Source organism: Anopheles merus, chromosome 3R (genome assembly GCF_017562075.2).
Source record: "Anopheles merus strain MAF chromosome 3R, AmerM5.1, whole genome shotgun sequence".
NCBI lineage: Eukaryota > Metazoa > Arthropoda > Insecta > Diptera > Culicidae > Anopheles > Anopheles merus.
The window spans coordinates 30,158,200-30,183,172 of NC_054084.1; the positions used below are offsets into that span (position 1 = coordinate 30,158,200).

General features: G+C 46.7%; 2 protein-coding genes across 3 annotated transcripts in view; one reads left to right on the top strand and one right to left on the bottom strand.

Annotated features, from left to right (window-relative positions):
- Positions 1 to 24,973, top strand: part of LOC121595555 — a 108,413-nt gene that overhangs the window by 70,225 nt on the left and 13,215 nt on the right. The window lies entirely within an intron of this gene.
- On the bottom strand, positions 295 to 3,037 carry LOC121595557. Its single transcript, XM_041919603.1, has 2 exons — positions 2,427 to 3,037; positions 295 to 2,364 (listed from the first exon to the last, which is right to left on the bottom strand). The coding sequence occupies exons 1-2, from the start codon at positions 2,945 to 2,947 to the stop codon at positions 501 to 503; spliced, it is 2,385 nt and encodes a 794-aa protein (XP_041775537.1). The 5' UTR covers positions 2,948 to 3,037; the 3' UTR covers positions 295 to 500.

Below are 24,973 nucleotides of genomic sequence, written 5' to 3' on the forward strand. Positions count from 1 at the left end.
AGAGCAGCAGGCAGGCAGCAGCGGCCCGGCATCGGAAAGGCACACTTACTCACGGCAAGTAAGCGGAATGTCATCTGCACGCCGAGCTGTTCAGCAGTTGTCGGTGAGGATTTGGGTTTTTGTTCCTCATCGCTCTCAACTGTGGCATGCCTGCGAACGGATTCGATAGAGGACAGACGGACAGAGTGAAAGAAATATTACTATAGACAGTCGAGTTTTGTTGCAATACTGCACGGTTTGAGCATATGGATGGGTGTGTTTCTGTGCTAAGCCATTCATTCCACAAGGAATTGAAGGGATAATCGGCAACAGAAGAAAGAAAAAACCAAGAATGTAAACAAACAAATCAGATGCCATTTTAGCTTTCTTCCTTAATTGCCCCTCATTCTAACATACCATTTGTATTTGTTCTTTTTCTTCAATTTCAGGTATGTTCTTCTTGTTCTTCTACTACACACATGCTACAAAAGTACGCACGGACTTACAATCTAGTCAGTCAGTCACTCAAACGCAATGAGCCGGACGTTCTCATACGGTAGCGAAGGTAACACACGAACAACGGACGGATGCTCTATCTCGGGAATTGGTGGAAAATCCTGATGTCCTATTGGGCAGCAAACATAACTGACACTTCCCTCAAACCCACAAATCGTAATGTCTTGCACACCTTTCGCCTCATTAATTGTGCGCTCGCAACCATACTCCGGCATGCAGTTGCCCGTGGTGCCATTCTTCAGCACACAGCTGCTGCCGAAATCGAACTCATCCTCACCGCCACGAAACACAAGCTCCAGCTTCGGTGGTCGGTACAGTACAAAGCGCGTTATCCAGTCGTTGTACGAGGTAAGGTTTACACTTATCAGGGGATCTACGGAGCCGTAGGTGCTAAAATCTGTTGTCACACCGTGGATGAAACGATTAGATTCATCCAACAAACCTGCCCCGCGTACGACGGGGATCGTTCCGGGGACGAGCCGTTGGTCCGTATCCCAGCATGTGTATTGGGAACTGTGAGCAACGGTTTCACCTACCAACTCTCGGAAGCTGTCCAGCATACGACCATGGCACATTCGGCTTGCCGGAAGTCCAAGAATTCCTGCTGATTTATCTTGCTTGTAAACAGGCACCTGCGTTCTGTTGAACCGTTTGTCAGCAACCAAGCTTTGAATGCAGTTGGGTATCAGGTTTTCAAGCGGTTCGGCTAACAGCAGCAGTGCAGTGTCACGGTTAGGGCTTCCTTTCTTATTTCCGGGATGTTTTAGAGTTTTCACAACCTTTACTCGCCTCTCAATACCCATATCATTGAACGTAACTTCCACCGGAGGTGTGTCGCCGCGTTCGACCATACACCGTATTGAAGTGATTACAGTGTCTGGTTTTATCACCGTTCCTACACATGACTGTTGTTGGTCATCTTGAGCGGACCAGATCAATCTCACCGTACTGGAGCGTATGTTTTGTGGGGAGCAAAGTTTGTTCAGCAGATTCCGCTTGGTTTTTTCGGCGAACTTATCCCAACAAGCTACCGGATCGTGCGTTTGACGATCGGTGCATATTTCAGAGCTTTTCTGGAGCGGCATGCAACTCGGTGCTACATGTTCGGTATCATTTAGATACTTTTCCAAGCGCACCAATGCAAGGTTGTGGTGAGGTGCCAGCTCTTTGAACTGTGGATGTACTTGAATTTCCACAATTTTCACTCTTTCTTCCAAAATCTCTACCTCCACTGGATGAACTCCGGCAGCGTTTTCGGTACAACTTGCCGACGTTAGCACCGTGTTGTAATCAATCAGCGTTCCACTGCAATACTTCTTGACATCCTTTTCTCCTTCAGGCCACAGAAACCGGACACGGCTCTGCCTCTGCCCCCGCAAGCTACACTCCGGCTCCAGCGAGCGAATCAATCGGAACGCCCCATACTTCTCTGTGCAACGAACCGGATCCATGGTTTCGTTTACTACCGATTCGATCCACGGAATGTGGGCGGCTACCTGCTGATAAACGCCCGACGATCCTACCCCGCAGCCCCTTCCGAACGACGTCAGCGCCACTAGGAACGGGTGCTCGGTGCTGTAGCTGCGTAGCGAGACTTGCAGCGGTCCACCCGAATCACCCTGGCAGGTGTCAGCGTTTAGCATGGAGGCACACACTTGATCGTGCCTGATGCCTTCCGGTAGGCCGCGTGTGTATTTGAACGATTCGGAGCACTCGGTAGAGTCGGTTGCACTTAGCGCAGTTTTCAGCAGTGTCGGCACCGATCCTCCACCCAAGGTTATCTCCCCAAAGCCGGCCGTTTGAAAGAATTGCGCTGGTAGGATTTTGCTGTTTGTCCACAGACATGCCGGACAAACGCCTTCTGTGAGTCTGCAAAAGCGAAGGGTTTGGATTTAATCGAACGAAAAAACCTCATAAAAGCAGCAGCTTACCTTACGACACCATCCAGCTCTACGAGGGCTAGATCAAAGTACTTCCTCGAGAAGCGATGCTCCGGATGACGCACGATACGTAGGATGTCGAACTGCTGCGCGTATGCATCATCTTTCGTCGAGGCGAGATTTACATCTCCCAACCGTACCAGCCGGGGCGGGATGTTGTTTGCGTCTGCCGCACAGTGTGCTGCCGTCAGCACGAACTTCACCGTAATGAGTGATCCACCACACTGCCACCGTACACCAGCACCATCATCACCACTGTCAGCACCTTCGCCGAGCTCTTCTACCTTCCAGCCAAGCACGGCCATATGGGGGAACTCGGTCACATTCACCTGTGTGCCACCGAATATTAAACACTGACTGTCGTACAACTTCGGTGCATGAAACCGTTCCAGGCAGTCGCTGAGATCTTTGCGCTGGTAGAAATCGTCCGGCACAGTTTGTGTAAACAGTTCCTCACCACAAACGGCCATCGCTAGGGTGGTGAAGAAAACAACTCGATGGAGGAGTGCCATCTTGGTGCGGTTCGATGTGGCCTCGTTCGTGGTATCCCTGTGTCTGAGGCAACGGAACGGAATTGTTCCTGCTTTTGTAGTAAAGCGAGAAGTAGCACTCGCCCGATGCAGAGCTATTCCGTTGCTTATTTACTGAGGATAAGGTGCCAAAGGTGAATGCTTCCCTTTTTAGCAATTCGGGGAACTCCCCCAGCGAACTCCTGCGGGGCAAAAAAGTCCGGGGAAGTACCGATGGAGTTCATGACTCACGGTGGAGCTTTGTACCGTTTTTGCAGGCAGTAGATGGAAGGCTCCAGCCATACAAACAGGTCCGCGCAAATTATAATTAATGTAAGCATGTGTTGCGGTTGAAGTTCTCTTGGGATTGTTTTGATTATACTCTTAATGAAGCGCTTAATACTCGTCATTGTCTATACTGGTTAATACAAATTGATTGATAGAACCTGTTCCAAAAGGTTAACAGTCTTACATCACCGCAAAGTATGCTTATTAGTAAAGCTTATTAGCCGATGGAACGTTGTTTTTCGGTCAGTTAGAATTTATTGCACCCAGAATGTGCTGAAGGTTCTTGTCATACGCTCTAATTCATGTGTTCGTTTCTTTACAAATGACTCCATGGTACCTGTTACCAACCCAAGATTATCTTCAATCGCCTACGATTACAATCTGCGTTGAGAGGATGCATAAATCAGGTTTCTTTCAGTGGCGCGTGATGGCGCGAGCCAAAATCCAGTTCAAAGCCACTTGAGGCTTCGCATTCTTCCAAAGGCAACACGCAGCCTTCCTAGACTGTTTGTAGATGATCGGCTTAATCTTTTGCCGGTTGAGCGAAATCTGTGATCAACGGTGCTCAGATACAGCCAATGGCCAATGGCTAGCTTCGAGAAGGTTTCTAATTTATTGACGGTGGATACAATATTTCGGCAATGGATTGATTCATTCGAGACACCAGATGATAAACCGGACTGCTAAGTAGTGTGTGTGCCCATTTGAGCTACCCTATGCGTGCCTTGTTTTTTTCTTCATTCCACTGCGATCAAAATCTGCCATATAGGGAGGAGAAGATCTTCCCCTACCAAACAGGATCGTACGGCGGGTAAACACGTTCGCTCGTCGATTGACACCGATTTATGCACTTGCATGCCATCCGAGGTGGCCGAGGGGCTGCATGGGGAATTGCACTCGACAAAGTAGACAAAATAGTTGAAATGTCTACACGCATTGCAGGAATTATCTTGCCTGGCGTCTGGTCCGTCAGTGGAGTTCGTTCAGCAAGGCTTTAGTTTCTATCAGACGTTCGACGAAGTTGAATGACTTATTTATGGAACGGGAGATTGCATTGAACTACCTTGAGGCCAGGTTTGATAACTTGGCAGACAGGCGAATGGAGATAGGAATTTGAAGGAAGATCACGCACACGTGTGAAGGAATGTTTTGTCTCTTGCAATGCGAGAATGTACGATCTATGCCGAGAATGTTTCACTTCTTTAAATTCTTCAAATAGTTACGCTGCTAGCTTTTGCTACGTATTGACCAAATAAACATCATGGTTCGTTTTGGTTCTACATTCAGAAAGCAATCAACTCAGAAATGCATTGTCAAGTAGAAGATTTTGTAGTTGAATTCATGCATTTTCTCACGCATCAGCTTCCGGTTTTGGGTTAGATTTAGATTGGAAAGCAATTTGTGTGTTGTGGATGTTTGTTGTGTTGTGTACACTCGTAGCGTAGCGTGCAAACTGTTCATTTCAAATTGTGTCATTCTAGTTTTAATCTAGCATACACTCAGGCTAAAAAATACCAAAATTGAATAGTTTTACTTTACGCAACGAATACAAAAAGAAGCCATCAGATTAAAACCGTTTTTTAATCCACCCAAATGCCTCTTTCAAACACTTCCACAATAGGGGCCATGTGGTCGTGTGACCGTTGAAATTCAATCAAATTTCACCCGAAACATAAGTACCATCCCAAAATCGATGCAGCGCGGGACACACCTTTTATGCCGTGCGCCGTGTCGAGAGAGCCCATCGAGAGCCCGTCAATTTTTTGGTGACAGCCGCGTATGTTGCACCTTTTTTCCGTGGAAAAGCGTTTCAAAACACATTTTTTCAAATTCATTTCCGGGCCGTAAAACTTGCATGGAGCCAGAATGCATGCATGCAGATAGCAGGCAAACACATAAAAAAGAAGAGAAATACATCAAATCGGCTCGACACTGGCTCGGGGCGGACTGCGCTTGTGCGCCGCGGCGAATGCGACAGAAATTGTGCGTTTGAGGTCTCATTTAGGGCAACAGCGAATAGAGTGCGTGTGCGTTTTTTGTCCACAGCTGTAGATGGGAAACTTGCATAGGTAGGTTTGGTAATTGATACTGGGGAGAAAAGGCTTCCACTAAAACGGTACTCGACCCGGTTTCCCGGTGCACACAGCGGCAACCGAAACCTGCAGCCAGCTGTTGATCGCGTACAGAAAGGGAAATAGATGTGATGCAATCTGGCTGCAGTGCTGCAACTGCAACATCCCATTGACATGCAGATTTCCCCAGGGGTACGCTCAGCGCTAATGCACCTCCAGGGAACGGTGCGTTGCCGGTATTAATGTTACATCGCACATGGGGCACCTTTCACCCGGCAAGCAATTGATTTTGGGTTAACTGCTCGCTTGCTGTTTGCTGTACGGCTTACTGCCAACCGGTAACCGAATCTAAGCTGTTTTCTGTATCCCAAAATCGGTTGACACTAAAATGCTAACCCTCCACGGAAGGGTACCTAACCTTTTAAGCCGTATGAAACGAATCGAACCCATCATTGCACGGGGCTAATTATCGAGGAAGATATTAATTGGGATAGGTGTGATTTACTCCCGGCGAATGGGTCGTTTCGGCTCAATGATACAAAAAAGAAGGGGTAAAAAGGGATAGCCTTTGAAAGTACAGCTCGTTGCTTCTTTGTTTTGTTACCCTTTTTTATACGACACAGAGATGATGCTTTTTTGGTTTATGGCTAGAACCCGGAAACGTGACGGCCATGTGGTACGTGTAGTTTTCCACCGATTGAAAAACAAAAAAACCCAAGATAAAGGTACCACCAGGCTCAACCCGAGCTCACATTAGGGGAAACAAAAATAAAAAGGGTTATTTTAAAAGGTTTTTTTCCTTCAATCGGACTCGGAGTTCTTTATGGTGCCGGGATGGTCGTTTGGAACGTGAATAAACTATGTTTATTTTTAAAGCAAACAAAGCCGTGGCGCCGGATCATGCCCAAAGATGTGGAAGGTCATGGACGGGAATGATGCAGTTTAAGGAGCAGTTTAATTTTCTAAAGTTAATCGTAAGACTTGTCTAATAGATGTCAATGCTTGCAAATAAAGCAATCAGAAGTATTATTTCCCTATAATGTTGGTTGTAAAGGGATATTTAATGATCCTGCCATGACCTGGATTTGTAAACTCTCAGACCCTCAGACAACATTTAATACTTTGCTCTGTGGCAGAGCAAGCATCGGTCTTATTGCAATGATATATCATACCAAAAGAAACTACCAACCCTTTATCCCTTACCGATTACCATTATTCATCCAATTGGCACAGGGCCGCTGGGCTCAACCTACTCATTAGCAGGCAGAGTCACCAGCCTTAAAACCTCCCAAGAGGAGTGTCCTATTTTTCCTGCCCAACATACAGACACCACTTCCCAATGATTTCCCTTTAACCAAGCCTCACACACGACCGCGAAGGACAACTCCCTTTTGCGATGATTATATTGATCTTTTGCGTACCGATCATCTTTCGTACCCTGCTGGGCCTTCGCCACGGGAGGGCATCCACTGGGTGCGTGTGGATTAAAGCGATGAGATTATCCGCCTTTCGGGCTGTCGCGTGTAATGTCATTGAAAAGCAAAAGAAACCGGCTCAACGGTACATAGGGAAGATAGGAGCGTGCATCGATATCCTTCAAAGAGAGACTTGTAGCTTGTAGCGCGAAGTAAATATTGAGGATTAAAATCAGCTCAGCGGATCCCGGTTCCCGAGTGGAAGACAGGATCCTTTCTTCTTCTGTTTTGTTTGCTGGTGTTACCTGTATCTAGATGCAGACGATCGTTTGCCCTGTCGGAAAGTAGATCACTACCTGGGTTTACATGGAACTGTACCTAGCGGTAGCAGTAACGCCAGCTGGCTTAATTTTATCCTCCATGTCGCTATCCTATCGGTTCCAATCGACAGGCTGATTGATTGATGTATTTGCGATGGTGACAAAACAAGGACTCTTGTTTATCATGACACAGAGGAGAAAAAAACAACGAGATTAGATTAGAGTTTGACAAGCAGGTACAAGAAACCTACGCCGCTTGTACATCGACAGTCCGGATCGACATAAACAACATCTTCGCATCTCGTGTCGCATCTTTGCAGTGCAACCCAGCGTAAGACTAGCTGCTTCCATCCATTCCGTCCGTCCGACTTTCTTTGGCAGCTTTCTAGCGTGCGTGGCCGTTTGTCAACATTCAAACGCACACACAGATATCCCTGTAGCTAATCCAAAGCCTGTGACAAAAAAACGAGCCAGAAACGAGCTGCTCTCCAGCTACGATAGGCATTCGATAGGGCTAGGTCAATAAATAAATCATTAATCTTAATTGCTTCCCGCGAAAGACAAGCCCAGTTCCTCCCCATCATGGGCGCGAGTAATTAAATCTCCTATGCCGTGGTGGTTAGGAGAAACCTGCCTGCAAAGGAGATGCTCCCCGTTGATGCTCCCAGTGCGCGACAACTCGTCTAGTAGGCCTAGGCTGCTTCTGCTGGTCAGTTATGATGCGCGATATATGTAACGCATACCCTGGGTTTGGCGCCATTGCATCAACAAGTTGGACGACTTCAACCATTTGTGACTGCTGCAGCAGCAGCAGCAGCAGCCGATAGACGATCGCGACCGCCGCCTCACTTTAGTGGTCATCTAAATGCAATAAAATTTGAATAAATAAATAAACAAAGCGCAAAGCGGGTCGGTCGGATGGATGGCGTTGCGGACGACGTTGTCGTAAGGGAAAAAAGGGCCAATGAAAGTAAACAACCCAGCAACTAAGAAATGACAAAACGGAACAACAGTGTAAGTGGTTCGTCGAATCGACGGCATACACACATTGCCGAACATGGGTTTGGAGTTAAGAACACTCTCCCCAAGATCCCAAATTTCTTCGAAGTATTAAAATAAATGGTCTGTTTTATCAACCACACTAGCTGGGATTTTTATGAAGTGCTCGTTGATATGTGTTCATATGTTTGGAAACCTCGAAGCCTGTATAGGCTGCAATGCGTTGCTTTAATTTGAATATCGTTTCGATTTAAACCACGCTAACTCAAATCACTTCATTCTACCGGTCCACCTGCAGGACAAGCTTTTATCTTCCCAAGCCGAAGTGACTGCATTAGCCCATTAGACGATCAGTCTTATAGGATATGAATGGAATTACTTCCTTCATCAACCCAACTCTTCTTGCCTCCTACGCATAATGCACCAAAAGCGAGGAAGTGAAAGTTGCTACTCTTGGTAAAGGGGGACAGAAATGCGACAACCTTTCCGTAAATGATGATGCAAGCTGCTTAGCAAGGTAGCTAATAGTTCCGCCATCATTTTTTGAACGACAATCCAGAATGTCGTATGTCGCGTGTGGTATGTGTCTGACTAACTGTCTCTGCAATGCAATGTCCCAACTAATCGCTGCTTTCCCTTTTTTACCGTTTTTGGGGTGAGTGCAAACAGGTGCCCGGCGATCGAGAAAGAATGGAGGAATCCGATCGGTTTTAGGATGCAAATGCCCATGCACTTATCACTTATCCGCAATAAAATGCTTGAATGAAACTGCCGCGAAAGTGGCCCTATTTCAAAGATGACCTATATGTGGCTGCAATGCGTAGGAGATACGGGCGAACTGCCACCACAGGGGATGCGTTGGACCTACTAGACTTATGCTAATGCAGGCAGCCGCTGCAGGCGGATCGTTTTGGTGGAATAGCAGGGAGCTAAGCTGTCGCTAGAAACTGCTTTCGGGATCGTTATGGGATCCACACTGCACCGGGATCTTGAATGCCCTCGCCTGCCTGCAAGAGCGCTGGTAGGTTTCGGTTTCCGATTTCGTCCCAACCAATGAAGACCCTGTTTCCAGCGCGTCTGTGCAACAAAAGAGGCGTTCAGGCGTTGTTTTGATGTTCGCTGGAACTGCACACACTTCACATAAACTCACGCCCCGGGTCTTTGTTTTCGAATTGGGACCGCCAGGGACCCATTGCCATCTATTTCAACCCACCCGAAACTACCTCTTTTCCTGGAATAGAAGTCGATGACTTCCCCCTGTTTTTTTGTTTTTCTTCGTGCGCGGCAAAGCTAAAACTTATTAATGTAAATCATGTAAACATCGGCTGAGGTTTGATGCTGATGCATCCCCACGTATTTTCCCGGGTTTGTGCCCGCGGCGCGACTCGCTTTCGAGCAGTCGCTGCGATCGAATCCGTACGATTGCGTGCCAGCCAGCTCGATTTCAAGTGCCTTTGAATGGTTCCGATACCGCGCCGGGTTCGATTACGTATCATCGCTGCTCGCACGGTGGGAGAGATCCTAAACCGCTCTACCGAAAGATTTGTTTTCTTTCTACTCTTGAGGTTGTGTTTTTTTTTCAGTTTTTTTTTTTGGGAAACAGAGTAACGAACAGCACCCTAAACGACTCAACGACTGGTCTGGAGCGTTGTAAGAGCAGTGCGATTTACGACAATTACGGTAAAAGCGGTTCCAAAGATTCAGGTTACCGGTCGGATGCCTTGTGCTGCGCTCGAAATGGCCCGCCTGGGAACGATTATGGCACGCGGGAGTAATCGGATAGATATCGGCGGGACCTCCATTAACCCTTGAGTGTGTGTGTGCAGAGGGGGGGGGGGGGGGGCAATCGATTTGGGTAATGGCAAATGAAACCGACCAGCTGTGATTTGAGCTGTGATTAACCATGGCGTTGTTATGAAATTGTCAACAGGTTAAGTGTATCTTTAAAAGTGGAACCAAAAATTTTGTATAATGACTTTGATTAACAAACTTCATTTGTTCTTCAGAAGACAAACAGTCACGTGGGATCTTATTGTGCAATTGCTTTTCTATGAGACATTTCGCTTCATTCAGTTCACATTCTTACTGTCCCGATGAAGATAACAGCGTCTCCCACAAAACGGTGCCAAATGACACAAACACACTGGAGATGTTCAATTTGAACCAGATACACCCGAACCCGGATCGTACGCCCATGCACACCCAGTTTCGACGGTGCCCGTTAATAGACGGTTCATAAAAACCAATAAACGATCGCTTCACCCGGTCTCCAGCGCCAGGCGAAGGACTTTTCCTTTCAATTCGGTGCACTTGGACCGGACCGCGCACAACACGAAGACATCTGCCCGAGCCATTAGGCACACATACCCCGGGTGCCCACACTCGAATGCGCCATCCTAACCGGACAGCAGCAGCACCAGCAAAATCGACAAGCGGTTTGACAGCTCAAAATTTACTTAGTGAAGTAGATGGGATGGGAGATGGCAAAAAAGTGCGATACACAGAGCACAGTCCCTGCGTACGTAATGAAGCCATTTGAGAGCCGCCCGTTTGCCGCCTGATGGGGGGAACGATAGCGATAGAAAATCGATAGCTAATCGATGGAATCTTGCCTTCGCTGGGTAACAAATTGCACACATTGGGCGGCAGCAAGGGAGAGGCAGCATGAACATGCAACGACGGCGCACGGTCTAATGTACGATCGTTACTTGCCCGTGTCCGGAAAGCTTATTACTGGCCACAAATCAAATAACTTTCGAAAAGGGTGAATGTTTAAACAAGCTTGTTTGCGCGTTCCACTGTCTAGCGCCTGGAAATCGCAAATAGCCGCACATTTTATTGATAAATTTGTTGTTTTTTTTTTAAATATATCTGTTTGCACATTTTACTGTGATTGCTGAATATTACGCCAACTATTTCCGGGAGCGTAAGAGAAACTCTCCCGTGATGAGGCGTATGGGCGTTGTAATTGAAACGCTTGCTGCCCGTTTGCAAGAAACCCGTGAGTCACTTTGAACTAAGCCCGGCCTGGACAGCTTCGATTGATAACTTCAAAGCGGTTCTATCGATCAAGAGCTTACGGCTAATAATTGCTCACGACAGTAGCTTCAATATTCATATGCGATACGCTAAGCCCTTCTCAAGAGCGTGCCTGGTCACTGCAGGGTGCCGTCAAGGGGCATAAATTAACTAACGTTTCAACATCGTTTCGCCGGTCACAGTGGAAAGTCAGCACAAAAATCAAACGTTGTCGAGCGTTAATCATACCACCAAGAAACCAAGACACACATACACACACATTTCAAGCTGTTTTGCATACTGTCAAGTCAGGCGCTTTTCCTGTGTCACCCGTGTCGCTTTGAGCCCGTACATCAGCTGCAATCACATCATAAACGTCTACTTTGTCCATCCGGAGTGACAATGCGGCTGGCAAGGTATTAAGCAAAAGCAAGCCCTCCCGCGATGTGCGTCATGTGTGTGTGTGTGTGTGTATGCATACACAAGCACATAAGTCAATTGCAGATATGCCGCCACTGATCGTGTCAAAGTCAGCGACACCCGCAATTCAAAGGTACGCGGGCCTCGGGAGATTAATATGGTCGCCCGCCCTGCCATAAATCCGATTATCCGCGACACGATTAGCACACGATTGCGGAACGGCGTAGAGGGAAATGTGGCATTTTCTGCCTCACTTCTAATCAACGGGGAACCAAGGATCGCTGAGTCGAGGGGGGTAGAAGAACCGAGTCCGCGGGTTTTCAATCATCGAACGCCCATTCAATTTCTTCACTTCACAGCTCACAGCTTTACGGTTGATTGCTTGCTTTCTGCCAGCTCCGAAAGGATTCGTTTGCACTGTGTGATGGACTGTAAAGTCCGAGTGTGGACTCGCGGGTCAGCCAAAGTGGAGGAAATGGCCTGCCATTTATCTCGCAGTTCGCAGCCAACGCGAGCCAGCCCCGCTCGATGGGAGAGCGTGTGTTCGCGTGTGGGACATATCAACACACGGTACACTCCGGGCTCTAATGAAGAGGGGGATGCATAACGGGGCAACGAGAAGCATAGAAATGGTGAGGTATAAGTCATGCTACGGTACCCGTGGGGGGAGGGAGCAAACTAACGGGTCCGAAACGCCAATGTCCGAATGCATCCCGCAGCAGACTTCCTGCAGCGCGAGCCTAGACCACCGTACGGACCCCACCAGTCGGGGCCAGGTTTCGGAGCAATCTGTCGTTGCATGTTTTCACTAATCCATCGCCCACTCGAGAAAATGGCGGTTCCAGTTCCCGTTCTTCTCTCCCTCGTCACTCTGTTTGCTGACCGGTAGGGTGGTCCACACCGGTATATCTTATCGATTCTGCGCCGTGCCAGCCGTGGACCGGGTGTTGATCCATTTGTAAAGTACCACCTCTCAACCACAGTACCGTTGCATCTCGAGAGAGAGAGAGAGACAGACAGAGGGGAGAAAGAAAACACGGCGAGAAGATCTTTCGTGTGTGTGTGTGTGTCTGTGACCCAACCAAGATGAGGACGTAGAATCTGTGTTGCTGCCGTGTTGTTGGGTGAGAAATTAAATACACGACCCACACGACCCGCTCGCGCTTGAGAACTCCAGGTAGAGGCAGTGCCGTTGTTTGACAGTTGTTGGAAAACGGTAGACACTGGGTAGCATCGCCCTAGCTGAACTTGGGAATTAGATCTGGTCTCCCCCGGGGTACTAGAACGTTTCGCACTGAACAAGCCGATTTGCAGACGATGCCCGGTGGGGACAACAATTCAATTACCAACGCGGGCGTGCGCGTGAACCAATTAGTCGCGGGTCCGATCGGTCCATAAAATCCCGGTGGACCTACCGCTGTGGACATTGTGAACTACGAACACCTCGGTGACCACATACTGCTCAGTAGTTCCCCGTAAACAGCCCATTTCTGAAACGAGATTAGCGCCGGAAGTGGGTCGTCTCTTGGGGGGGAGTCCCAAGAAAACTGTTATAATTTCCAACATCCCCGTGGCTTGCCAATATTTTCTGAGGCGCTCAGTTTCGTAATCTCTTTAGCGCCTCCCTTGCTTGTCCGTTTCCTCCCCCCCCCCTCAAAACAATGAAGTCCACGGGAAAGAGCGACAAGGTGACAAATAATGTCTCGTATTATTAAGCCATTTATCATCGGAGTTGACGGGTTTTGCTGCTGCACGACTCTTCACGTACAATGATTCGCGCGAAGTACACACTAGTAGTGAGCAAAGGATTTAGCACGGGGGAAAACAAACGAAGCAAAAACTACTACCCACCGGTGTGGGTGGGACAGTTTCATCTCATTTTGAGCATTCCTGCCCTTCACGGCCACCTCTCGCTGCTGTCCGATTCTTTCCCCGATTAATGCATCGTCTACCACGTGCCCACGTGCGATGCCGTCTCGGGCCGGTTCTTTTCGCGCTTCTCGCTCCTTCTCGCTCGAGTGGAGCTTAGACAATAAGGAAATAATAGTCATCATCATCATCATCATCATCTTCGTCCTCATCGCCATCATCCACTTTGGTGGCCACCGAAGCTCAATTGTTCGTTTGGCTTCGGGCCGGAAGCATTTTTCCGCCCTGCCAGCGAGTCCGGGGACACCGTCAACAGCTTGACAGGTTCTTCAGGATGTGAAGTGAAATGGTAGTTGTTGTTGAAGTGGTAGTTGAAGCGAAAAAGTGTACAGAATGCAGTCTAGCGAGGGAAGGGGGCTCAATTTCTTCCTTTAAACTTACACACTCTTTGCATCGTTTAAAATCGGTAGAAAACAATTGCACAGTTGGTGGGATGCGATTATTCTTTTTTCCTGTGGGTTTATATGGTGGTGGTAGTAAGCGCATTATACACCCATTTCCTTATGATTATAAAATGAGCTTTAAACGTGCAGAATAATAGCATTAATCGGTTGTATATGTCCACTCATACTTTAATCAGGTTCGAAGGACCAAAATTTCATAGAAAAAACCTGCTCTACTAATTACAAAACAATCAGGACAGAACATTTAGATCACCAGACTTCGTTGTGCTCCTTTCTGGATTGATATAATTAGTGTGATTGCTCCACTTCTCCCAAACCACAACACACACTACACACGCTACATTTGGCAACGCTTGTTGATTGTATTCCTGTCCATTGTCCTGACATTGGCAGGCATCAGCAGACCCAACGACCGCTCATTGAATTCCAATTTTCTGCTTTGATAGACATTTCTTTCCCTGCCCTGGGAGAACACAGCACAAAAACGAAGTTGGGCCGACACATAAACAATCCCGAACGAACGTCCAAGGATCCAAAGAAAACCCCCGAAAACACACGCGCACATGTGTGTGTGTCTGGGAACCACAAAGGAATAATCCTAGCCTTCGGGGGGCAGATGAAGATGATAACACAAAATCTCCTACAAAGAGTAGAGAATGGTGGCTTCTTTCTTCCGCTTCGCTGGCTCCACTTTTTCCACCGCGTGGAAATTCGTCGCTTCCATCACACCCGCGATATGGCGTGAATTATGAACCGTAATGAAGATAATGATGCAATTTAGGTTCGCTTTCCCTTTGTCTTGCTATGCCATTGGCGGTCTGGACGGACAATGGCCGCAGTCGCTTCAACCGGGGAATAACGGGGCGCACGGTCGTCGCGTTTTGTGTAATCGATGCCATCAATCAAAACAGGGAAGCAGAATAGAGAGTGTGTTAGCGGTTTCCTTATTCGATGGAGAGAGAGAGAGAGAGAGAGAGAGAGAGAGAGAGAGAGAGAGAGAGAGAGAGAGAGAGAGAGAGAGAGAGAGAGAGAGAGAAAAAACGGAAATTCGGCAACACTTTTCTGCCAAAATGAGTTTGGCCCCCGGTTTGGGAGGTTTCCAATTTTATTGAACAACTCCCGGCAGGCACGGTGTTTGGCACGGTACAAACGGAAGAAGCTAATCATCGAGGCATAAAAAATCAATTTGAAGCGACAAACAATTTTGGTTTTTTTTTTCTTTTTTTTTTTTTTGGCGTGTGAATTCGCAAAAGCGTGAGAGGTCGTTGGCAAGGTCAAGCGCGGGAAAAGTGTCTAATGAAATTTTCCTAAGAAGGGAACAGCACAACCACAACAGCGCAGCCAATTCTGATTGGCCATGATGATGGGGGAGAGCGATCATAAAAAAGGCGCCCTTCGTCCTTCGCTATGGTGCGTATGTCTTACGAGCGCTTGCCCCATTTCATTCTGTTCGCGTTCGCAACAAAGAAAACAATTCCCCTTCCGCTCCTTCTATCATCCTCCCGATGTACAGCAAGCAGCTCCGTGCATAGCCGGAGAGAGCTTCTCTTTGTCCCCAAAGAGCGATGTTCGTTCCATTCAGCGAAGAATAGAATTTTTCCTCCAATCAATCACAGCTGATTCCAGGCGACCAAGTCGCGGAGATCATAAACAAAACCACGTCACGTACGCGGCGGTGCTTCACACGACCAGGCCACAGCGACACGTGTAGTCACAGACACCGCGCCGGTTACACTTGTCTCGGTCATGTCGTTTCGGGCTATGGCTGGACGCGTGTCTGCTAACCGCAAACCAGCTCCCAACGCCATCGCTCGCAATGTCAATCGCTTCGTGGCCTTCACTGAATGTGGTCCACGATGGTCTGTTGGAATGTGTTCTTCGTCAACATTCCCGACACTACCCGTGGGGGCGTGGGGGGGGGGGGGATTTGGCTATAATTGATTCATTGATTTTCAATGAGACAAATTATTGACAGCTAGAGATGATGATTCTCTTGCCTGATACATTCACACCGATAAAACAGGCTCTGTGTCTTACTGAGAAGTGTCTCATCTTCTGCCAGCCTTCACAAGCATTTGTTTTTGGGGTATAAATTGTGAAGACTTTGTAAGAAATTTGATACCAAACACCTGAACAGGTTACCTTCGGCATCTCAAACCCAACAAAGCCGTCCCAGAAGCCATAAAAGCCATTCGTCCCAGGAAGGAAAACGAAAGATTCAAAGATACCGACAGCGGGAAAGGTGAAGATTTGGATTGCTTTACCGAAAGCCGCTTTAAAATGTGATATGGCAGCTGATCATTAGGATTTCTTTTTTGGAGATAGTGTTTCAATAAACTACTAGAAACAGCGGCAACCAGACACAGGGAGTTCTGTAGCCATTTTTCCAATTCGTTATCAGAGTTATACAATATATCAACGTTTATTGACACGCTAACTGCTTCTTTCGAAAAAATAAGAAAAATCAAAGTTGAAAAATAATGTTTTTCAAATATTTCTGATCTTTTACGATAACAGACCTTTCTCAAGATGCTCTTACAGGGTTTCTCGGTACCTCTCAACACGATTGTCATTGATCCGGGATGACTAGTAAGAGTACAGGGATGTCTAAGAAGTTAGAGAGATCGGATGAAATGGTTACAATAGGTAGCCAAGTAACCAAGCTGTAGTAATTTATGGGCGTTGATGTTATCTTTGTTTATACCTTGAAGCCGGATAAAAGTGTTGACATCTACAGAGAAATTCTATATCTATCATAAGTCCATGTCAGTCTTCAAGAAATTATCAAGGTCCTAACAGAGAGGAAGATTCAGGCGACAATTTCGAAAATGGAATAAATGCATCAACTTCAAAGATCTTTACAAACTTTCCAACCAATCAATAAGCTTCGCCAATTGCAAAATTCTGTGTACAGAAACTATTCGTACAAAGTATGACCATTAAAGAGCAAAGTGCCCATGCCCATTTTGTCACCGCTTAACCCCACAGCTTACCTCGTTTTCAACCTCAACCGGCAGCTCAAAGTCAAATGTTAATGCCATTTGCTGAAAGGTTTGATAAACAAACTTCGACCACTAGCGTGTGCTGAGTGCTTTCCCTTTTTACCTCAACACACCATGGACACAGTGTCGCCCGCACAAACGAGGTTTGGCGTGATTGAAGGAAACTTTTTCCTATAAAAAAAAAAAGTTCCACCAAATTCGAAAATGGACCCCGGTCCGGTAAGGAAAGACCATTGCTTCCGACTGTTCCGACGGAAATCTCAATCCTTTCAAAGCTTCGGTTGAAGTGGTGTGCATAACGAGCGCACAAAAAAAAAACGTACTCCGCGAGCGCATAAAGCAAGGACTTCACTCGACAACTACGATAACCTAATAAATGTCCGATAAACATCACCCGCTCGATACGGTTGCGTTCACGTGCCCCGGATGTTCACGTAACAGTGGCGCAACGGAAGTCCTGGACCGACCACCGTGCGGGCAGCCGTCGACCGATATGTCAAGTAGCGAGGTGAAATGGGCCCAATGGAAATAACATCATACTCGGCCCTGGATTCCTTTCAATACATTTCGACGAAAGGGCAGCAGAGAAAAAAAAAGTTGCACGAAATATAATGTCTTCATTCTCAATGGAAAGGGAATCGGGGGGAAAAAGGGAGAGCGAATCCTGGCGCTCCCTTCAACGCTTCGCAGTCGTTTGTGATCGATCGGAAAACTTTTCCCCATCAACTCGGCATCAACTCGACCGGTGGAGCTTCCGCGGCAATGCGTTTTCCGCATCCTCCGCAGTACACGAGTAAAGTAATGCAGAAGAAGAGAGGAAAAAAAGCGCTCGAGCTTCTCGAACACAGCCCATCGAGCCCTTGGGGGGGAAAAAACGGGCACAAAAATTGACAACTGAATCGAGCGACGTGGAAGAGAAAAGAAAAAAGTAAGGGATACACATACACACAAAAACGCTCCTGATTTGCTGATGGGATGATGGGTTTGTTCGGCAAGTTTTCCGACACATCCGATTCGCCAACTCCGGCCAACTGTCCATTTCAGTGTAACACGCCCGGAAAGGTCAAGGCAAAAAGGAAAACATGCAAACAGAAAAAAAAGATGTTACCAAACAATGGCACATCGAAAGATGCAGAAACTGGCCGATGAGATGATTAGAAATTCCGGTGCGCCTTCCCACTCCTCCAAAAAAAGGGAGCGAAAACTTACGAAAAACAAAAGACAAAAAAGACAACCATTGTTTGGTCGCTGTTGTCGTCAATGTTTTCATTATGATCACGCGCCGATCGCCAACATTAATTAAGACATTGGCATGCTGTATTTGTTCTGCTCTGCTAACAAGAAGCAGCTGTTAACAGGAGGGACGCTCTCCGTTAGGTAAATCATATAGAATCATTCTCTTACAAAAGACACCCTTTCCTGTTTGGTTTTGTGCGTCGAAAGAAATAAAAAGCCATCGGGCCTGATGCTATCGTATCGCGCTCTTGTTTTGTTGTGCATATTTTGCGCACATTTTAATGCAAACAAACTGTTGTCGATTTTGTAAATTATACGTTACGGGAAGGCATTTTTTGGAACATGAAAACAATATTTTTGTTCCATTTTCTCATGGCATGTCGGTCGATAAATAATCAAACATAAAGTTGCCCTCAAGGCGCACCCAATCCCTTTACGATGTCGACCAAAAAAAAAACGGGTCATCGAAGCGGTCTCATCCAACGCACGAACGGAGTCACACACGCACACGCACACACACAATCGCAGCATCTTGGCATATCGATGCAAAATATTATTTCATTTTGTTTCGTAAGATTCTTGATTACGCCAGCCAAACATTCCATTGAGCCCTAAAGGCCAGAAGCAAGAAAAGCCAACGAAAAAAAAGGTTCAAAATTCATGCCAAATACAAATTAAAAATAATAACAGTAGCGTCTGTGGAGGGAGAAGGATGCTTCCGGCACACGATTGGAAGCGTGTTAACGTTATCCTCCCGAGGGGCAAGATTATCCCAAGACGGGAACGAGAGCGGGGTCGAACGGGCGTTGAAGTGGCGAGGATAATGATGGGTTTCGCTGAAGTCCCGATGCCTCCGGAAAGGAAGTTGCATTTCCGATCTCGTGGGATCGGTGCGTACCGAAGGGTGTCGGACTTCTTTTGAGAGGCTATTTGGTTTGCTTTCTATCTGCAGGGTTGCTTCCTGTGAACTTGAAAGTTTGCCTCTTCAAGAAAGCCTTTCCTGATCTTTTCCTTGCTTTTACAGGGAATTGCAGTAGATCCTTAAGATCATACAAAAACATCAACCGAATAAACACCATGGGCACAGCTACTCAAATCGATCCGTCCATTAAACCGCCTGCCTGGCATCAAACCCATCAAACAAACAGCCACACAACACAAAGTGGCGGCAAACAGCAGCGGGGAGCAGAAAATAATAACCTTCCTTCCCGTTTTTTTAGCTAATGATGGGACGGCCGTTCCGCGCCACTGTAGGAGGTCTGTTGTCCGTCTGGCGAAAGATGGCTGCAAATGGCTTCATCGCAAATCGTTGTCCATTCGTGCGGCGGCACACTAATATTGTTGGGGTGCGCTTTGTAATTAGCGGTCCACAGACAACCCACAAAAAAAAAACGGAAATTAGATTCGGGACGAGCGAAATGGTTGTTTTGGGGCAGAATCGGCTTATGATTGCATTTGCTGTATGTGTGTGGACGGAGGGGATTTAAACCGATGGGAAACAGTTGAAACGATGATTAACTCATTAGCGGTCTGCATTCGTATGTTCCCAGCACCTCCCCCCCAAACCGAATGAGTTTGTAATGTATCCTTTTACGGGAGTTCTGGGAAGTGTGCTGGAGCTGCATCAGACAAAAGGATTTCGATACGCTCCAACGGTTGAACAATAGGAAATTTCTACTCAAACTCTCAATGGATGTGGATTCATCAATCCTTTTAACCATGAATGCACCAGATTCAATGCACTATTGTGGCTACCCTCCAGCCATCGACAATGGTTGTTCGTTACGGGAAAACAATTCTATCCAAAGTGCATCCGTTTTCAATCTGACATACTGGAATATGGAAAACAGATCATAGTAATTTGCTCCCGTTTCTTTCCGCTAGCGTTATCATGATTGATGGCTGCAAAATGTAATCAATATGTTTTGCCATTGCGAAAATTGGTGCATTGTTTCTGAAAATGCCCCCAAACCATCTAAAGTGCTCCAGAAACAAAAACCAAAAAAATAACAATAAGCACAAAACACACAACCAACATGTTGCCGATGATAGTGATTTATGTGCTTAAGTAATCGCCTTATTATCGAACGGGACGAGAGAAACAAGAGAAGCAAAAAGAAGCAGCAGCGATGATTGTGACTGATTAAATATGCGTAACCGGACGAACGTTCTTCACGACGAACACCCTCCGGCAGGGATGATGAGGAAAGAACAAAAGCGATGCAATACAACATTCCAGATGCATCCCGTTTCGGCACCGTTGAGAGAAGAATCTGCGTATAAATTATGAACCGTTTGCACAAACAATACGGAAGCATCTCTTCTGTTTCTCTCTCAGACCCGCACAGCTACAAACGTACCCTCCCATTTAGAAACGATTATGTTTTGGGCAATTTTATGCTCATGCTGCCACCACTGCTGCTGCTGCTGCTGCTGCTGCTGTGGTGGACATTTATGGTGCGCTGAGAGCTGCATTTTGCTCCAGTTCGGAGTCAGACGGAACCTGTCCTGATTACGATTGCTCCCTTGTGCCATGGTGAGAAGAGAGTCACATACACCCCACTAGCGTGTGCTTCTATGTGCTTGGTGCATTTTATCTCACAACGCATCGCGCCGGCACCCCGAGAAATACGGAGCGGTCATAAATCAAGGCGAGATTTATGACGCTTAGAAGTCGTTTAGTTTTCACTTGCTTTGACGCCTTCGGGTACGGCACAACCCCCGAATGGTGGTGTTACTTTTCAGCTTTGCTGTTTCGCTGTCCAAAAGAAGTAGAGGAAGAAGAAGGAGCAGGTCACCATGCTGATGACTGGAAGCAAATATAGGGGCGCCAAAGCAGAAAAGTGGACCTCAGTGGTGCTTTTTTGTGTGTTGTGTCGTGCCCTTCAGTTCTTTGTTCCCCGACTGCGCTCGATCGTTTGCTTTTGGGCAGGTTCTCAACCCTCTTTTCCGTTTTTTTTTAGAAAGTAAATACTAAAAATGCCTTCTATACATTTTCGTCGCTCGCTGCAGTAGTTTTTGCACTCCATTTTCACTTCCAATTCCACTGGCGTGTGTGTGTGTTTGTGTGTGTGATTGAGTTAAAATAACTGAACGAAAGCAATTACCAACCGAAAGGAAATGGTTATTTTATGGCATTTTTTTCCAGACAGACTTCACACTCACCACCTCACGCACAGACGAGAGTTCAAGGGACAGAATGTCGATGCGTTCTCGTTTTTTGAAAGTTGTTTTAAAATTCCTTCGCGTAGGTTGACACTATTCGTTTAATTTCGTAACGGCTTGTTCCATCTGCAATTGAGAAAGCATCGCACGCGTTTGAGTAATTTTGCTCCATCCATGACACCTGCACAATGCTGCCGCACTCACAATTGCTTCAAACAAATGCCGCCATGTGGTGGAGCCCTTCAACCATAATCGTCTTTGCACACGTTCACACATTCAAGAGATTATTTGAGCAGAAAACTATTACGAAACTAGCGGCTTCCTATTATTGTTTTTTTTTTTTTTTAATGTCACACGATCGAACACGATCGATTTGCCAGGCGCATAAATTAGCAATATCGAAAAGCGACAAAGCCCACCCCACAAAGTGCAACAATATTTCAACGCCAAGCGTTTCATAATGTCTAAATTATTGTTTCGAACCGTGGGGCCACACCACAACAACCGATTGAAAAACGATTTCTCATACGCACGCACAGTCGGCCCCCAACAAACAAGGGCTGCCTTGATTCGCATCGACAACGAAAAGTTCGATTTATGTTTCGTTCCGATTCACTGTCCATGTCGCTGTCGCCCTATTGGTGCGGCAAAAGAGGATGTTTTTTTCCCTTGCGTTGCGCACAAAACACACCTGCAAAAGGGTTTGTGTTTGGTCATCATTGTTCAATGCTTTATCTATGCAAACGAAACAACCACCACCACGACCAAATTCGACGGAACAAATAAATTACTAATTCCGATTCCGCTCCCGACAGCCTGTGTGTCTTCTCCCCCTTTCGTGAGCGGAGAACTGCTCAAAATCAAAATCACACGAAGGTCACATCGTGCCGACACGCACGCCCTCAGAGACAAAGGGGGGGAGAGTTCGAGTCGCTCCATAAATAAGTCACTCTGATTAAGCAGAAATTCTTCCCTCCCGGATGAACATAAAGATTGTGGCCAAACCTGGTTGTGGTGTGTTCCCCCCTCGTCCCCCCATCAATAATAGACACCCACCCAGCTTTTTCGTTGGGGACGGCGCAAGCATCCCTCAATTCTAATTTTACCTCCGCCAGAGCTGGAGACGAAAAACGAAATGTTCATCCCATCATCATAGCCAAATGCGGCTGCAGCGGTTGCACCAAACCGGTACAATATGAATAACTCACCCTCACCCGCACACTGGGTGGAACCGGGGGACTCAACTTCGGCACACCGAACCGTCAAAATTATAGCCCCGTACCAAGCCGTAACACCCTTCAAAGCAAACGCCGGCATCCAGGGCCCCAAAACATACCGAATCGGGACTGGAAAAGGTGTGCCGTTTGGAGTTCCGAATACATACAGACCACACCATGGACCTTTATTAAAGGGGAAGAGTGCGGAATGGTGAACTAGGGCAACAATCGAAACCGTCCCAGGGATTGAAGGGTGTGTGTGTGTTGGGGGACTGTTTTATGCATATCATTTTAATTTCCTTTCGATGCATCGCCGACTCGTGGGGCGTCGGGTATGTTTTCCGATCGTGCTGAGGTTGTCTTTGGCGTGTCCGGAATGTTGGGAAGTTGTGTCGTGTTGGGTTTTGATGTGGAGCTCATGCTCATTGAGCACGCTTGCATGTAATCTCTTGTTGGGTGTGCTTGCGTCTTTTGTGAAAAGAAACTTGAATGTCTTTATTGCGGGTTCTGATGTTTGAGTTTCTTGTGACCCTTCTTTCATTGTGTTTACGTATCAATTTCGCTCTTGCAACAATCATATATGACACTGACATTAGCTTGTCTCACATTTCTCAGCTCGTGGCATTGACCTCTAGATTGATGGGCGAGACTTATTCCCTAAATGCGAGAACATAATTCCCAAAAAAAAAAACGCATTCCTACTCCAAAATGACTCATCCATGATATTTGGTGCTCAAATTTGACACTAAAACAACGGATAATTACATCACTGCTTGCGTTGCGTTCAATAAATTCTTCACTCACAGCGTCCCAACGAAGCGATCAAACTGTCCCGACCAAAACACCCCCCATAATGCCACCACCAGATGGACAAAGTCTCACAGAAGAAAGACATCACAATCACTTTGTTATGGTGCATTAGCCGCCACTGCCCGGTTTCGGCCTGTGTCTGCACCCATTTCGCTCGAACGATTTAATTCGTTTCAATTGGTTTGCTTGCCTTTGGTTGGTGGCGAATGGGACGCATTTTTTTCTTGTTTGTCAATTCAAACGTTTTGGAGTTGAAAGTGGAGATACAGTGAAGATGTCTGAAAATGGAAGTTGGACAAGAACAAGACGTCTAAGCAGCTTCTTGAGGAGCTGGGGTCGTAATTTGATCGATCACATTTCTCCTAATATTGAAGGACCAAAGAAATGTTTACAATTCTATGAATAATGAAGATATTCGATCCAAATCCGACATGTTTAATCGTGTCATCTCTTGACGTTGGAGGGCCAGTAGTTCACTGTTTTATAAAGTTTTGGGAAGACATTCAAGAGGAATGTGTATTTAAATTTATTATAAACACTTTAAATGCTTATATAAATATCTACATTTGTATCACTATTAACAGATTTACCAAATACCAATATCCTACGAACTACCTCTCCGATCCAATTACATTCTGGACTGCTTTTCATTCCACATTGTTTCTGCTGTTACAACTCTATTTGGGTTGCATTTATCCACGTCAAATCGTCATAAAACTATTTTTATTCCCCTGCGAATGCTGCACCGTGCACCCAGGGCCTTACAAAACCACCCATTCGTACCGAATTATGACACTCCGCAAGAGGATAATGCGATTATTCGCATCATCCTTCTTGCTCATCATCATCATCATCATCATCATAAAATGCCAACGGAATGAACCCATCGGCCCACGGCGAGGGCAGCGGGTGAGCCATATTTTCCGGTAGTGTCCAATAAAACCATCCCTGGTCGGTTTGGTCCTTCGGATCCAATTTCACACACAGCCATCCGCTTCCCCCTCACCCGTTCGCGTGGGGGTAAAAAGGAGACACACAATTGATTAAAGAGCGCACTTGTCACACTGGACGCCTTAGGAACGATTTGTTTGCGATCTGCAATCTGCAGCAGAGCGCGCACCGTGTCGCTTGCCTCCTGGCCGCCTGTCACACGCCAGCGACAAAACACTTGACGCTTGAGGACGGAAACCCATTCGAGCATAAATCACACCATGAAAGACATGTTCATGTGTCGGGTGCAGTTTGACAGCCCAGCTTCGTGAGATAGAGAGCGAGAGAGGGAGAGACCGTAAGCGATGCCAAAGGGTATAGTGTTACATTACGAACATAACAATCCGGAGCACCCGGGAGAACACAAGGCCTGTGGGTGTGGGGAAGGACAATAGACAACAGGACCGCTCAGAACAGCAATGACTCGCAATAGGTACACCCCGTGCACGATCACATGATACAAGCAATCCGACCGACAGGGAGACACAGAACCATGTTGCTTCGTTGCTAATGTCCGCCGCCGATGTAAATGCTGGAGTTGCCGCCGGCGCGTTGGGTACGATGACGGTTTCAGTTGCAATCGAAATTTATCACACATACATACACTTTATTGCGATCTGGTGTACGTCCGTCTCTGGTCGCTACTGTTTATCGCCCCCGGTCCCCGGCAATAACCCGAACAGAACTCGACACGAACACTCCACCCCATTTCTGGTTAACCACATTCTCCACCCAGACAGACTC

What these genes read in the sequence shown, in the direction of transcription:
- LOC121595557 (XM_041919603.1), bottom strand. Translation starts at nt 2,947, where the DNA reads ATGGCACTCCTCCATCGAGTTGTTTTCTTCACCACCCTAGCGATGGCC. An exon ending in GAGCTGGATGGTGTCGTAAG is followed by an intron (nt 2,365 to 2,426) that starts GTAAGCTGCTGC and finishes TCGCTTTTGCAG; the next exon opens with ACTCACAGAAGGCGTTTGTC.